This window comes from Acanthopagrus latus, chromosome 20 (assembly GCF_904848185.1).
Source record: "Acanthopagrus latus isolate v.2019 chromosome 20, fAcaLat1.1, whole genome shotgun sequence".
In the NCBI taxonomy this organism is placed as follows: Eukaryota; Metazoa; Chordata; class Actinopteri; order Spariformes; family Sparidae; genus Acanthopagrus; species Acanthopagrus latus.
In genome coordinates this window covers 18,300,161-18,317,331 of record NC_051058.1, presented here as the reverse complement: position 1 = coordinate 18,317,331, position 17,171 = coordinate 18,300,161, and the positions used below count along the sequence as shown (strand labels likewise).

The 17,171-nt window shown below is 42.8% G+C and overlaps 1 protein-coding gene across 3 annotated transcripts; it reads left to right on the top strand.

Annotated features, from left to right (window-relative positions):
- Positions 1-9,949: 9,949 nt before the first annotated feature.
- On the top strand, positions 9,950-15,210 carry gpr142 (G protein-coupled receptor 142). Of its 3 annotated transcripts, none has more exons than XM_037080205.1 (3): positions 9,950-10,131; positions 12,067-12,221; positions 13,868-15,210. In XM_037080205.1, the coding sequence occupies exons 1-3, from the start codon at positions 10,097-10,099 to the stop codon at positions 14,824-14,826; spliced, it is 1,149 nt and encodes a 382-aa protein (XP_036936100.1). In that variant the 5' UTR covers positions 9,950-10,096; the 3' UTR covers positions 14,827-15,210. The 3 variants fall into 3 exon arrangements, with proteins under 3 accessions (XP_036936100.1, XP_036936099.1, XP_036936098.1); XM_037080204.1 differs by lacking the exon at positions 9,950-10,131 and adding an exon at positions 10,211-10,436; XM_037080203.1 differs by lacking the exon at positions 9,950-10,131 and adding an exon at positions 10,230-10,331.
- The last annotated feature ends 1,961 nt before the right edge of the window (positions 15,211-17,171 follow it).

Genomic DNA, 17,171 nt, shown 5'->3' with positions numbered 1-17,171 from the left:
TGCCTGTGTGTGTGTGTGTGTGTGTGTGTGTGTGTGTGTGTGTGTGTGTGTGTGTGTGTGTGTGTGTGTGTGTGTGTGTGTGTGTGTTTCACCACCTCGTCAAAGACAAGGGTTCATCATCCATCTGTAAAGACACTCACAGCTGTATTAACATGTCACGTCCACTGGAGGGCAGACAGGCTGCATGTCAGCAGCATCAGAGTCCAGCAGATCAACTGTGTTTGAGACAGATCGCAGCTCTTCACTCACAAGCATGTGGAAACTAAAGTGAGAACACATTTTTTAATATTATATTGCAGTGTGAAAGTGAGATAACAACAGGATGTGATCATAAAACAATCTGAAAAAGTTTGTTATATTCATGCAAACACATTGTAGTTACATTAGAGTTGGTGAATGTGCTAACTACATAAAACAGCTATGAATATAAGTATCTGAGTAAAAAAAAGGGGGGGGCGGAGGAAATAGAAAGGACAGAAATATTTTTAATGAATAAAGGATATATAGCTAAATGAATGAATACAGATCAAAGGTTGGATTAATAGCAGCCAACAGTCCAAGTCCAAACTTTCTTCTGATAACATTCAATAAACAATATTCAATAATAAAATGTGCAGGTTTGGTGAGAGAGCAGCAAAACAAAACAAAACAAAAAAAACAAACAATTAAACACACAAACTAATCAAAGATTCTCAATCTGACTGTCGCCTGCTCCAACATAACAAAAAAGCACTTTTCAAAGCACATTTATAAAACTGCACTCTAAGTCTTGAGATTTGTATTTCTTTATTCATTTATCTTTTTCAAATCAATAAAAACCAAGACACCTCTGGGACCATTCTTTAGTTTTCCTCTTTTTTTGCACGAACAAGCTCCACATCATTTTCTCTCTCGCTGAACCTTTCGTGGACTTTACTCACCGATATCTTGGCAGTGTTGCGTCTTTATCTGAGAAGAGTTTAATCCTCAGTCATTTTGTTAATGCTTTGTTAATTGTTTCGTCCATTTCAGACTGAAAGCTGAATGACGCTCTGTAATCTCATGAAATGAATACCGAGGGCGTAATCACATAAAAACCATTCGAGCTTGTTTGTTTTACCAGAAACAGTCAAGTCCAGGTTTTAACTGAGTGAATGATGAAGCATCAGCGCCAGAGACTCACTGCTCTGGTATGATTCGACACAATAATGATGAAATATGGCATCAGATGATGAGATAACCTCATGATATTTCATGGCAGATGCAGAGTTTCTGCAATTAACGTGAAAGACCATTCAAACAATCCAGAGTAACACAGGGGAGAACGGTGTCGAGCTGGTTGAGGTAATGTTCGCACATTCGTCGTAGTGAAACCACGAGACGCCGGGATGTTTTTCAGCTGCGATAGTGGCAAAAAAGCAAGATCTTCTGACAAGACCGCGAGACATTTTCCATCTGAGTTTGTTGCGAGAGAACCAGGTGTTTTACGCCGAAACATGATCTTGACTTCGTCCTTACGCCTCCTGTCTTCTTCATATTCTGTATACGCCCCCTTGTCCTCTAGAAGATCTAAAATAAAGCAACGACAGGAGTGTGGATTTTTTTTTAGCACAGCATTGTTATAACTTCAAAATAACTTGAAAATATGACATAAAGAAACGTGTAGTTAAAGGTAAAAGACTACAGAAAACATAATAAGTGTACAGCAAGTGTATAAATACAACTAAGGGAAAGCAAATCTGTACGCTTTGAGGAACAAAAACACCACGTTTACAACTGTGCTGAGTTTCTACTTTAAAAACAAGATTCTGAGATTTCAGACAGAGAGCATGAAGTCATGATGATTGTGCCCGATCGGAGATAAGATAACTGTGTTGGTCTGGGGAGATGCTCATGTTTCAGCCACGGAGCCTCTGATTGGTTGAAAGCCGCACAGAGTGACAGTTTGGAGAGCTGAGGTTATGGCCGCCGTCCAGACTGAGGTGACCTGACAGAGGAGCTCTGCCTCGGCATCACTTTATCTCCCTGCAGCAGCAGCAGCAGCAGCTCCATTAGCTCTTCCTTTCTCTTTTTTTTTTTTTCAGTCACTCTGCATAGAGAAGATTTGTTTTTCACCGCCGGCTGTTTTCTGAAGGACGAGCTGAATGTAGGGCAACCAGAAGCTGACTGTTAATCTGGGCTGCCGATTGATTATGCAGGCGTGAAATTGGCTCCATGAGTTATTGGTCCTCTGCACAGATGATCATTGCATATTCAATTAAAACATCCTGGTGTGAATCTGCAGTGGCACGTTGTCAGAGGTGGCAGGCCAATAAGTACATTTACTCACATTTATGGCAAGAGTACTTCTTTAAAACAGGTGCACTAATTAAAGTATGCATTACTCTTTACTGCTCACTATGCCCATCGTCATGCTCTACCTTTATTTTCAACCTAATCACAAGAATAAATTTTGGCAAAGTTAAATCTTGATGTTTCTTTAGCTTCAACTTTCATTTTTTCTCTAGAAAAGATCATGTTCTGGTCACCAAAAACCACAGCTGCTGATGGTGGCCCCCCAACTTCCCGACAGAAGTGTCAGTTCTTTGTTGCCACGATCACGGCGGAAAATTGTGCCAAAGTTGAAACTGCAGTTGCTGGATTGGCGGCCTTTCTCGCCTGTAACAATGCTACTGTCGCCTCCGCCTCCACTTGTGATGAAAGTCAGCTAATAAAACTGTGACGTGACAAGTTTTGGGGAAATCCTGATTTTCCTGGTAGAAATATCAGTTGTTCCTGGCAGAGTTTGTGGTGCCCGGCCGTTGTTCTGCAAGCTCATTGGTCTGACTCCCTGTGTCATTTATTCTGTGAAGACTCTACTCTGCCTCTGATTGGCAGGTGGGGTTTTTGAACAGTGGGCGGTGGCTGAGATCTGCTAACACAAACCAACAAAGTTAATTCAGTGATTCAATCAAATCGTCCTGTCTGGTTCAGTTTTAAATGTTTCTGGCTATATACGTTACAAGACATCGGTGCCAACCAGGAAAACACACTGATGCTAAAGCTGACAGGCTTCATTGTTCTTGTGCTTCACGGCACTTTTGAAGGTACAAATTAAAGAGTCACAAAAACTTTCTTTTTAAGGAAACGTGCTGCCTCTGCGACACGCTCTGGGAAGTTGATTCATGTCCATAAAAGGAAGATTTCTGTCAACCGTGGTGATGAATATGAACTGCTGAATCACTCTCATAAATCAGAAAACATGAGGCATTAATCCGGCGTGAGCATTTTTTATTCCCTCCACATCACCTGCACCAAGTCTAACAGGTCTGATCGACGACGAGTCACGATCGTCGATGGCTGAGGTTCATTGACAGCTCGAGTGACCCCCGCTGTAGCGCGAAGTCAGAGGTATAACACTGTACATCGAATAAACACATTAAAATGATCTGCAGCTGCAGGGTGAAGGAAGCCAAGCTGAGTGGAAGCGAGCTCACGTAGGCCTCGGGTTTGTAAATGGTTTGTCAACAGCTGGAACCAACGGATGAATTGCTTTTTCAAATCTGCTCCGTTTAGTCTCCTGTTTGCTTTGGAGCTGCGCTATCGTCAACAAATTTGCAGCCGTGAGACAAGTTTTCTCGAAGGGGTTTAGCTAAATTAAGGACACATTTGTCTTGTACAAAACAACAACTCGGCTCCCAGGTCCACTGATCTTATTTCCTCGCTGGTAATTGCGTTAAGTTTCAACTGCTGTTCAGAATACATACGAGAAATTAGGAAGCTGCGGCTGCTGGACGTCGTTAGTCTTTGGTCGCTGCCTGCTGTCTGTGTGTGTGTGTGTGTGTGTGTGTGTGTGTGTGTGTTTACTCGTGCTAATCGTGTTGTAAGCACATAATTCATACACACACACATCGCAGGGACGCATCTTCTGTTCGGGGACAAGAAGTTGGACCCCACAAAGGACCAAGATTTTACGGCTGATCCCTCTGAGACCTCGGTGAAGCTGATGCAGACGGCAGCCAACACCAACAATCTGTCCCATCAACATGCTAAATATTGTCTTTTCTAACAGTTGTAGAGATTTTTCATTTTGTTAATTTATGTTATGCGGCAACACAACTGTCATAAATACAAATCCCAGGTTTCAATCACAATCTGTCAGATGTATTTGTGCTAAGCTAAGCTAACCAGCTGCCGACGTTAGCTTAAAACATACAGTTGTGTGGATCTTCTAATCTGACCTTTGGGAATAAAGTTTAAATAATGTGTTGGTTGTATGTCGTGTGTAGACTGTGTTTCATAAATGATCTGTCAACTCCGGTGATGTAACACAGACCTTGAACTTAAACGGATCCGTGTTGATTACGTGAGTTTCTTGGAGAAACAACAGAACCGGAGGGCCGTTGGAGAAAACTTTGAAACAGGGGAGCAACCGTGAAAATCGGGAGTGCTGGCAGGTTTGATGATTACTAAGCTGTCAGCACCATATGGTGGTCCTCTTCATCATCATCATCATCATCATCATCATCATCAGTGGGTGCAGCGAGCTGCTTCTTCCAAGGTCAACAGTGAACCTTCAAGCTGTGCTTTCTCCAAAGATTTAGTACCTCTTCTTCTTCTTCTTCTTTGTTGTCCAAAAGCTCCCCGTTTTTCACCGTGCATTGAATTGTGGGACAGATTCTACCTGCAACAAACTCAAAAATCAAGTATTAATTCTTTAGGATGCATAACAACAGTTCACAGTATACTTTCAGCCATGCCTGGGTGAAATATCCCAACACTAACAGAATAGATTGGCACTCAGGGTTTGCACTGCTAACCAAGCTAACTAGACATGTGTGGCTTTGAGAGGGCATGCCTCAGCAGCTATTGTCTAGATTACTATGAAATTTGATTAACACGTTCCTGCCCACATCACGAGGAATGAAGTAGCTTTGTAGATCCTAAATTAGCTTTAGAATTAAGCAGTTTGCAAGCGGGACAGATTTAAATCCACTGTATTGTCTCTCTGTGAGGTTCAATTGGCTGTTAGCATCTTAAAGTCACATTAAACCTGTAATATCTTTGTTTTACAGCACTTTGAGCTGTATTTTGTTGCATGAGAAGTGCTAACAAATAACATTTATTATTATTATCAGTAAATGTGCAGTCAGAGAGATAATATTTACAATGTTAAAGGTGCAATATGTCAGATCTTCAGTTGACTGAAATTATCAACAGAATGTGAAGAAATAACAGTTTTACAATGACCTCTCTGTGTTGTGTTGCAGAGACATCTCCTGATGTTAGCATGCTAACCAGTTAGCCCTTGCCGGTCCGGACAAAACCAACACTCCTCTATTGCTCCGAGCTCCCAGCCTGGACCACTAGATGCACTGCTAACCAAGCTATCTAGCTAACGTCAGCTCCAGTTACAGTCTGGCAATATACTTGTTTTGAGTTTGACTGCAACAGCTGACAAGTTTTTGCATATTGCACTTTTAATACGTAATGATACAAATTTTAAAGTATTTATTTGATGAAAATCTTTCATAACTTCATAAATAAGGTGTCCTCAGGGGGAAATACGGTCCCGAAAAAAACGTCTGAAGAAAGAGGTGGCTTCTTAGGAGGGTCCTGCAAATAGAAAAACATTAAAACCGTATAGTTTATTCAGTTTATTTAATAAAAAAATCAATAACCAATAATAATCAATGAAGATGTTTCGTTTAAGATAAGAAAAAATCCTCCCCTAAACTACACAGTACATCTTTAATATTACCTGTTACAATGATACAGTGGATTTCTTTTATTCTGGTGCAATACAGAGCACACTATGGCAATTAGCTCCTAATAAATACAGTATGTTGTGATGAGATCTGGACACTGCATCGCTCTGCACACTGACACATTTTTGTATATTTATTTTGTCTCTTTTCCAGAAAGTGAATATGAAACTTGGAACGCAGCCTGAGACAAATTTCCACTTTTATTTCCTGTCAGACTGAACGTAGCTTTCCACCAGTTTTTCCTCCTTTCTCTCTCTCTCTCTCTCTCTCTCTCTCTCTCTCTCTATGTCTTCTGATCTCCTCCCTCATTCACCTCATCAATCCCTCCCTCCCTCCCCTCCCTCACCCTCCCCACGTTTACACTCCCCTCCGCCTCATTTCTCCCCTCTCCCTCTGCTCACTCGTTGCAGTGATGTACTGGCTGCCTGGACTCCACTTCTCCTTCTCCTCCTCCTTCTCCTCTTCTTCCTCCTCTTCTCCATCCGGCGGCGATGTCGGGGGCTCTGTAGGAGCCTCTGGGGGAGCAACGGCGCAGAGGAGCGGCTGTGTCGCAGGTGGAGAGTCGAGTGACAACTGGATGTGAAGGTAAGAGTGAGAGGGGCGAACAAAGCCAAAGAAAACTCTGCTGCATCATGACTTCATGCTCTGTTGGGGAAATGATGCTGTTTCTTGTACAGTCAGTTACTGATCATGGACTTCAGATGTTGGTGCAAGAACAAGTTATTTAAGGAAGCTAGAAATGAGCCTGGATTCACTCACTTCAGTTGTTTCATAATAGACACTGTCCTGAAGTGGAATATTACACTCACTCTCATGGCGATGGAAGACAGAATCCAGAAGTTCATTTTGACACCAGAAAGTCTATAAAAGTATGATGACAAATGTGTTTTTTTTTTCTCGGAGGAGTCAGGAGTTGAAATAAAAAGAAGACACTCCAAGTGAGTTCTGTTACAGGAATAGTTCACCAAGTTCCACGCTGATGGAAAGTCAGGTGAAATTTCAGAGTCCTCAAAACATTTTTAGTCTTCAAAACAGTGTAAAGTAACTGGATACTTGTTTAAATAGAAAAAAAAACAACAACAGCCAGAAAACAAAAACATCAGATGGCTCCATGCAGCTTTTCTGGCATTATCCAGGTCTCTGGAAGACCTGAGATCCCAAATTTATTCGAGAAGACGGTATTTACACCCTTGTTTTCCAACAAGCTTTTAAAGATTTTAGATTAAATCTCATAAAACAGTTTCAATTGTTTGATTGGAGCAGTTTTTAAAACAACATGTTCACCCCTTTAATTTTGTCTGGAACAAACATATATGATTCAACGCGATCATTTTGCTAATCTTGTTACATTTGGACAGTTTCTCAGTTATTTATTCTAAGCTAAGCTAACCAGCTGGTGGCATTAGCTTAAAATTTTTCATATCGGCATGACAGTTGTGTGGGTTTTCTTATCTAATCCTTCATGAAGATGGCAAATTAATGTTCTTTCTTTCAGAGAGGGAATAAAAGGGTCAAAGATACAGTACATGTGAAGCTATGTGATGTAACTTAAGCTACTTAAGAAAAGATCAGGGTTCAAGAGTTTAAAACCTGTTTAAATTTCTTCTTTCATGGATCAGTTTGGGATCTTCCAGAGACTTGTTTTATACTGAAATGAGCTGTATGGATATTCATTTTTGATTGAACTTTTCTTTTTTTTTAGGATTCGCTTGAAGTGTTTTCTTGTTTTTTCACCCCCTTGATTTTCTAAGAAAGAAACATTCGTCATCATCTCAGTCTGTATTTTCTGGTGCCAGAATGCTTCTGGACTCTGTCTTCCTAACAACGCTGACCACAGGTCAGGGTTTTGGCCTCGGGAAAGAAATTCTAACATCAGCTCTCGATCTGCACGATGATTTATCCGAAGCCGGATTCTTGTGTTTCCTGTCGGCCATCGATTTCCCGTTTGAGCCGCATTAAGACGTTTCAAGCACCTGTTCTCCTCCAAGATGAAAACCTACAGCAGCTCTCACTCTCCTCAGAAACGTTTCCTCCTCGCTCTCATGTGAACAGCAATATGTTTGCTGTGCTGTTGTGCTGCCAGTCCTGTTGTTTCAGGTGCACCGTCTCTTGATGAATAATTAAGAGGGCTCAGTGGAACAGAGATAAAGTTCAGCCGAGCTTCCTGGGCACTGAGCCCCCCTGCAGAGCTGCATCCTATGGCCTCCAGCTGCATCTTGACCCTGGGAACATCGTCTTAATCAGGAACATGCCTCGGCCTCTGATGAGCCGAAGTCGATGTCCTTTAGGGGACGATTCTGACAGAAGCAGAATGGTCCGTCTATTCTGTTGTAAGACTCTGTAGCACTCGAGAGACCGAACGTGACGACAGAAAGACTGTGATGAAGAGGAGGCAGAGAGCTCTCCAGGCTGCGAGATTTCATTTGCTCGACCTCCAAGAAGTGGCTGCAGAGATATTGATCACTCGGCATATTTATTGTTCCCCTGTGCCGTGTTTTTCTCCCTCACAACCTTCTCATTCATCTCTCTTGCCGCTGCTCCCGTGACGAGGCGGGAGAGGAAGCTGATCAGGTGTCTGAGAGACGCTAACGTCCCTCTCACAGGTCTGCAGAAGCCAGCTGAATCACTCTTTATGTGCATTAGCGCTGCTCGAAGGCTATTTTAGTTGGCTTCAGACTGTGTTTTTGTGCTAAAGCGGCCATTACATCCCTGCAGAACGGCTTATTTACTTGCCGCGGTGGTGCTTGCCACAGCAGATAACGTAACAAGTGCAAGAAAACAGGGTCTTAAATGTGAAAATTTGGTGTTTTCTGCTTTCTTCAATCAAAATAAACTACTTGAAGACGTCACCTTAAGTTTCAGGAAACTGCATAAACACAAGGGCAGCGGAGAAGAGGTTTGTTCCTCTCTGAGGTCAAACTCCGCGGGGATGAATGTATGTCTGCACTTCACCTCCTATGGGAGCCGAGAGCCTATTAATACTGAATAGGACATCCTATCTCAGCACGTGGGCTGTCGTTACATAACAAAGAGTGAAACATGAGAGAGGTTTTTTTATCGATAAACAAAACAGCGTGAATGCCTTCAAGCAGAAAAAACAAAGTAGCGATGCAGATTTAAGTCTTTGTGCCAGAGGCCTGTGAGCCTGTAGTGTGATAACGAACCATCTTATCGCAACACGTATCACAGCTGAGACAAATATAATACATCAGCTCTACGGATGAAGGGACACTGCAGTCGAGTGATGTTCTGTCCTGACGTCAGCCAGCTCACAGCATTTTATTACACTGCAACACATAAACTGTCTGACTTCCTTCTTTTCAAACAGACGCTGCCATCAGTTGTTTTTTATTTTGAGTGAATGACTCGTTTTTCAAACAGTCAGCTGACAAAATAATCAATGTCAGTGTTGCTGGAGGTTGAAATTGTGGGCGTTCAAAATTTCCATCTCTTTCTTGAGGCGATTCTTGGACTTCCTGGTTTACAGGTTTCATAGAAATGTTTTTATATTCTTTCTCTATAATGTTTAAATCCAGGGATACATTGAAGCTTTCCTGAATAATTTAAGAATCAGGCAAAATTTCTGTCAAATGGCTTTCAGTTTGACCCCTGACTTGCTTCCTGCCCTGGAAGACGGATTTCAAGTATTTCCGAAATTTTGCTTGGCTGTCTGCAGTTTGACTTGTTCCACAGTCTGATGCTGATAAAAGACCCCTCCTTCCATTTCAGCTGATGAGATGCTGCTTTTAAAAGTTTTTACACATTACATGACATGAACACTTTAGTTCTCTTATCATGTGAAAAGGGCACATTTCCAAATGAACCGCATGTCTGCATCTGTCCGCAGAACAAGATCGGCATAACAACATGTTAATCCCACTGCAGGAAGGTCTTGATGTTCTCTGCAATTAAGTGGAAAGAAAATTATGTGCATATATCGGCATCAGCAATGAGCCAAAATGACTGCGTATTGGCCAGATTTCGATATCATACATGCCTCCCTTAAAGTGCTGAAGAACACACATTTGGAATTACATTGCGTACATGGCAGCATAATAGCGTAAAAATCAGATAAAACAATTAAAATCCAGCGCTCAGACCATCTTGGTTTTAAATTCCTGACATTTTTCCGATCATTTAGCCGGTAACAGAACACGTGAAGACCTTCAGGTGACTGCGGCCGTCAATCGAGGAGCCAATTATAGAAGCTGTGGGAAGTTGACATGTGGTCGTCTCCAGTGACAGACGTCTCACTCCGTCTGTGAACTCTCACCCAACTTCCCCATCGCTCAGGACACACAGGGTGTAATGGTGCGGTTTTCAGGGAGCCGCCCTGTAACTCAGCCGAACGACACCACTGGTGATTGTAGATGATTGTTTTTGTCGATCCGCGCTTCGTGCCCAGGTGAATTAAATCAGACGAGCACTCAGATATTTAATGCCCACCAATTTTACGACCACATTCCTGCCACGGGCCATAAACTGTGCCCGTCAGATAAAACACATGCAGGCGACTGGCGCCGAAATTGCCTTTACAATGGCAGTAACTAAACAGGACCAACTGTCAGGACCCCGCTCACATCAGGATGCTGGCTTCAGAGAGAGGTCGAACGTGATGGCGTGATGATGTTTATGTTGGTTCAGCATCCTACAAATGGTTTTTGCCACTGAGAGCTTGAGAGATAACGCAGTCCAAATATGGCTTCACGGGTGAGTGAAGGGAATTAGGAGAGTGGACAAGAGAGAGAGATAGACAGCCGCAGAAAAACAGGATGGATGGCTCCCAGGTGAAAAGGTTGAGGTGGGGAGACCGGACGATAATGACTGAGGGGAGGGTGGAGGGTGACGGGGGTCATCGCTGTCGGCCCATCTGTTGTTGTGGAGCTGCAGTTTAATCGACTGAATCCAAACTCAGTGGATTTACTGACCGCTTGTTTCCACGGTTTATCTCTGCCCAACAGCAAACAGTTCTGGTGTTACATTGACCGTCATCTGATGAGTTTCTGATATCATCACATCACACTGGCAGTAAATAATCACTACGCATCTACACATATTGATACATGCGTTATATAAGTTACTGATATTATGAATTGTTTTTTGTTTTTTTTCATTTAAACGTACAGTATGTCATCTATGCCAGTAGGGGTCTCTCAAAAACAAAAGAAAGCTGAAGCATTGAATCATGGGAGTTGATGTCTTCATTGATCTGATTACATGACTCAGGTAGAAATGCTCACAGATGACATGATGTTTTAACTATTGATTAACGTTACGTCTATGTTAGCTGACTTTCTTCCTCATTCTCTGACTCTCCTGGACGTTACAGTGTCTGGCAACCAAATGAAATGCATCGAGTAAAATGGAAGATTTATCCGGTTTGAACTTTATTTATTTATTTATTCATTGATTTATTTATTATATGAATATGAAAATGTTAGGCCATATCTTTAAGATCTACTTCATGGAGCTGCAAATGGTCAATTAATCAACAGACTGTTTCCATAATCAGTTAGTTGTACAGTATTAACGCTGCAGATTTAGGGTTTCTTTTCCTCGTCTCACACTATCATAAACTAAATGCCTTCAGGTTTTGGACAGTTGGTGAAACAAGAACTCTTATGACATCACTTTCGGTGATTGTGAGGAATAGTTTCTTTTTTTTCTGATGTTTTCATCTCAAAGATGAACAGAGAAAATAATCCGCAGACTGGTTGCAAAGAATAAATGTTAGCTGCCTCTAACTGATTCTCGTGTGTCTGCACTTCAGTTCTGTTTCTGCAGACCTTGAAACTTTTTACTTAGGCATAGTCAAATTAAATCGGCTGTGAGTTATACAGGATCCTCCTGTTTACTGCTTTGTCTGGCAATTACCACTGGGTGTTCACGAATTGCAATTATTTTGGCCAGGACGATCACAGCATACATTTTTAACACTCTAGCCTCAAGCCCCAACTGAAGATGTCAGATATCTTGGGAAACAGGCCACAGATACACAGTTTAAATGAAAAGTGCTTGATAAGTTCCTAAAACCGCTGCTCGCTGCAGTTTTAAACAAACAAACAAGAGGCGATTTGTTGGGGACTATTTTCAGTGGCGGATTAATCCAAATTTTGTGCTGGAGTGAGTATTTTTGGCAACAGGTCGTGTGATTGAGTCCAAATAAACTACAGCAGATGTTCATAGTACTGAAGGAGTGTGGATCATTGCTGTGTTTTTGTTTTTTGTTAATGATGGAGCTCTTACGTACAGAGGAAAAAGATCCATCAGGCTGTGATACACACAATAATCCACTGACTCTGATTCATAGACCTTTCTCTCTGCCGACCATATTTTCCAGGGGAAGCGCCAAGGTCATGATCGACTGGTCCAATGTGACGGCGTCCGGCCATCGGGAGCTGGGCCTGAAACCCGAGGAGCTGCAGAGGTCCAAATGTGTCCTGGGCTTCATCCCCGTCATCTACTACAGCATCCTGCTCTGTGTCGGAGTACCAGGTACGAATGCAGAGTGGTCTTTACTCCCGCAGCTAGTTTTGGTTTAATATGCAGAAGCTTTATTTCTTCTGCCTCAAAAAACTTTAGCAGAAAAACCTCCTGTATATGCGTAAAACGTATCATTTTGTTGGGTAGTTGATGTTTTAAGGTCATAATATTAACGATGCACTTCATGATTTTATTAGCTGCCGTTGCACTGAACCTCAGTTAGAGTGTAAACTGATTACAGTTTGAGTCACTGCATTGATATCTATTTATAACAAGTGGGAGCTGCACAAGACAGAAGAGATCAATACAGCAGTGAGTTAGAGCTACATTACAGCGCTGTAATGGACCGACTGGAGCACTGATGGCCCTCTTCACAGGTTAAAACAATCCTATCATCTGCTAATCAGTTTGAGTTATGAGAACTCATCCATCAACCCGTCCAGCCAGCTGTCACTGTGACGGACACCACTCACCTGCTCTCATTAACGGCTCTTGTCTACGAGTCGATGGCGGTCATTTGGTATTGATCCAGCAGGGACTCAGGCTGTTTGAATCAGGCAGACATGTCACCAGAGAATCCAGAGGCGTCACGTAATTGTCCCCAAGGGGAAATAAAAGTAAAGGCCAGTGGGCCAGAGTCAACAGTGAGATGCGTGACAGGGTCTGAAGTCTGGTTATCCAAACAGCTGCAGTCAAAATATGCTGCTGTTGATAAGATGTTTAAGAAAAAACAGATGGTAGATACAGTTGAGAGGAGATACTGTGTCGAATTACCTAAATCAGCAGTTTATATTGTATACCGCTAAGATTCTCCACCATGATGGCCTCCCAACCTGTAAAAAGGCGGATTACTTAAAGGGTCAAATTTTAGCCTAAAACATTTAAAAGGAGAGAAACAATGTGGATGTTATGTCAAAGTCATCTATGTCTGTACTGTGTTGCATATCTACCGAAGTTAGCATGCTAACCACACCGATGTTCCACCTGGAAGCTGTATGTAGGTGGTGAGTTTGCTACTTTTTACAAGTTCTCTTAATTTTTAGAGTAATAAAGGATTTTTTTTTTCCTAAACAGAAAAATACAACCATAAACTGTCTGAATTCTCCCTTTTACCAAACTAAGTCGAAATTAATTGTCTTATTAACTCATCCTAAAAACAGTCAGGTAAGCTGGACATAAACTAAATCAAACTCAACTAAATGGTCTTGGTTTGTCTTCCCACAATCCCACCTGGCTTGGTCACAATAAATCCTCAATTCACAGAGTAAGATCTTAAAATATTCCAGCTCTACATGCCATTTTCCACCAGTTCGCTATCGCTGCATGCCTCTCTTGTCCACAGCTGTGATATCTCCCTGTCCCCAGAGCTGCTGGTCAGAGCTGCTGTAAATCACCTCCATACTGTATCCCACCTTAAACTTGGCTCTGCTGTTCTCTGAAGCATGTTCAGTACCGGTTCAGTGTCAAGCTGTCAAACAATGCCGTAGTCCAGGCAGTCTTCAGTCAGCTAATAGGGCCACTACATATTAGCTAACAGTAGCTAGCTAAAGCCAAACATAGCTAGCAAAGATAACCAGCCGTGGGTTACATTGATGATAAGTTCCACCCTACATTTATCTGATCTTCATCTGTTTTTGTTTTGTCTTTGTTTCTGTCAGTGAACATCCTCACAGCAGTGGCGTTGTCCAGACTGGCGTCCCGCACTAAGAAGTCTCTGTACTACTACCTGTTGGCGGTGACCGGCTCTGATATTCTCTCCCAGCTATTCATCATCTTCGTCGGTTTCCTCCTGGAGACGGCAGTGTTTCACCGTGACGTCCCTGCGCTCCTGCTGCACTCTGTCAGCGCTGCCGAGTTTGCCGCCAACCACGCCTCCATCTGGTCCACCGTACCCCTCACTGTGGACCGCTATGTGGCGCTGTGCCATCCCCTCCTCCACCGCCAGATCAGCTACCCAGCCCGGGCCAGGAAGATCATCGCGATGGTCCTGTTGTTATCGCTCGTATCGGGCGTGCCCTTCTTCTGGTGGTCGGACATGTGGAGGAACAGCCACCCGCCCACGGCGCTGGACACCGTCCTCATATGGACTCATGTGACCATCATCTACTTCCTGCCCTGTAGCATTTTCTTGGTGCTGAACTCTCTGATAATCCACACACTGAGGGTGAGGCAGAGGCAGCAGCGATGCGAAGAGGAGCGTGGACCAAAGTCTGCTCCTCCTCGGCGACTCGGGAAGACCACAGCCATGCTACTCGCCATCACCTCCGTGTTCTCTGTGCTGTGGGCTCCCAGGACAGTCGTGGTCATCTATCACCTGTACGTGTCCTCAGTTCACAGGGACTGGCGCGTCCACCTGGCGTACGACCTGTCCAACATGCTAGCCATGCTCAACACGGCTGTGAACTTCTTCCTCTACTGCTTCGTCAGTAAACCTTTCCGCAGCGCCGTGCGGGACGTCATGCTGCTCAGGGGGGGCCCTCTGTATCCTCACCGCGCTCTGCCACAACAGCAGGCCCCCACCAACGCCTCCATCTCCTCCCTGTACAGTGGGAACAACAAGCGCTCTCAGCGAGACTCCACCCCCCTGTCACCTCGCAGAGCCAGAAAGCCCTCTTGACCCGGCGCCCCTTCAACTTAATCCAAAACACCCATCATCCCACGGTCCCCGAGTACTTCTGACCCCAGGGACGAGCACTCCATTCCAGCTACGACCGTGGACAGCTGCCAGTCAGCCCCGGGGTTTTCTCAAGGGCCCTCAAATGAACTCACAAAAAGTATGTTTTTTGTATTACATTATGTCGCTGCGTGTTATTTGTCCATGTAAATCAGATACAATGACAGCATATTTATTTTTTGTCAAAATAAGCGTAGGTTTTTGGTATTCTTTCTTTTCCATACATGGTTGTAATGTGACTGAATTTTTTTTTTTTGCATTGTTACGAGAAAAGAAGAAAAGCAAAACAGTCTGTTTCCTCTGTGAGTAAATCAGTTGTTAAAATCATCATGTCAAGTGACATTCACTTCACTTCAATCTATTTTAATTACCCGACAACAATAGCCACTCTGGGAGCAGCACATAAGAGTCTTAATTTGAACTGGCTGCTTTTTCTGCTATTGTGTAAAAGTACAAAAGACAACCCACCCTGCTGAGCACAGCCAACCGAGCAAAGAAATCGCCTCCACTGCAGCTGCTGAGGCGACTGTTTATTTTTCATGAAACGCAACTCGATGGAGCCTTAAATGAAAGCTTGCTGTTGAAGCGGCAGGAGAGGAGACCCTGCTCTTCAAACAGACCCGCGGCTACAGCACCAACATGGTCTCAGCTCTGGCTAAACAAACCTCAGATTAGCCTGATGGTCTGCACAAACACGCGCAAGAACTCCGGCGCACACGCAGACATCAGTGAGTACATTTCCATTTGCTGCAACAGGAGTTTTTCATGTTACATCATTGCAGTTTGATGGAAACGTGTCGTATCAGCGTCGAGATCTGCACTCCAACTTGTAAACGACTGATTTGAAGAAATGATTGGAAGTTTTGACTGAGCCATCTGTTGTTGACACTTATATATTTTTAATGAGTGCCCTCGGGGAAAATGAGACATGCTGTCAGTTAGATTTTTCATGCGGCACTAATTTGTTCTGTCAAACTGCTCGTCTGAACAATGAGCCTTTTATTTTTTCACTGTAGTCTGATTATGTTTTAATATTAACTCCTGATTTCTAAAATAACACAGTGCAGCCACATTTAAGGCCAATTTAGACAAGAGACTGGTCATAATTGTCTAACAAGTACTTACATAACATGTTTTTGTACGTGATGTGGAGCAACATATGTTGTAAATGACTGGTTTTGTCAGTGTTTTTGGTATCTGTTGTTGTGATGGTGTTGTGCTTTAAATGACAGCTTCATAGCTTTCATGGATGAGTCACAGTTGTAGCTTCTCTTTGATGCAAAACATGCAAGTATTATCAGATTATGGAGAAACACATGATTTGAAAGTGAAAGTGACATCCCAGGCTCTGTAGCTGTGAAAATCAAGAGTTCAAACTGTCAGAGGTACACAAGAGATGATCCAAACACAGACGGAGGCAGGCAGATAGAAAACAAAAGTGACAGAAAAAATATGAAATCTAAAAATAAGAAAGGAGAAAAACAACAGCAGATAGACATAAATAGACATGGAGTGATTAATTAATGAAACACAGGTGAGGAATAAAAAGGGGCGGCAAAACAGACAAAGGGAGGAAGTAGAGCGCGAGACACATGAGGATATAAACTACAAAATAAAACAGGAAATCAACAAATAAAAAACCCAAACCCTGACACAAACTTCACATGTGGACAAGTTGATGTGGAAACAGGGAGGGTCTGCTCAGGCCTGTGATAGCTGACCAATCAGAGCAGCTTTTTCAGACGGGAGTCCTAAAAGAGACAAGAACTTAAAAGATATGACAAATAGTGATTTTTGAATATGAAAGCATGTAAATATTTTCTAGTAGGCACCCAAAATCACAATGAATGAATCTAAAAAAATTACATTGAAACTCTCAGGAAGTCGCCAGAAGTTTTGTGGAGACCAAAAGAGAACAAACAGAAGACTGAATATTGGATTTGAGTTCATCAGATGGAAACAACATGACTCAGACTGAATGCTGACGCCGCTCTGTGTTTTCTAGCAGTTGTTTGCTAAATCTTTTGATGGCAACAAGATGTCACGGCTGTTTATTCGAAGTGTGGAATGAAAGCTATTACAAAGAACTTTAAAGCTCTCAGTGAAATTTTTCTGTGTCATCTCAAACATTCTTTAATGCAGTCTCAAGTGCAGTACATATACACATCTCATGTTAAAGTTTAGCTCCTTCCTCCATTTGCTCCCCTGACCACCCATCTGGCTTTCAAGTTTCCTGCACAGCCACCTGCCTGCTCTCATCCCCTCACGGTCCTCACTGTTTACTGTAA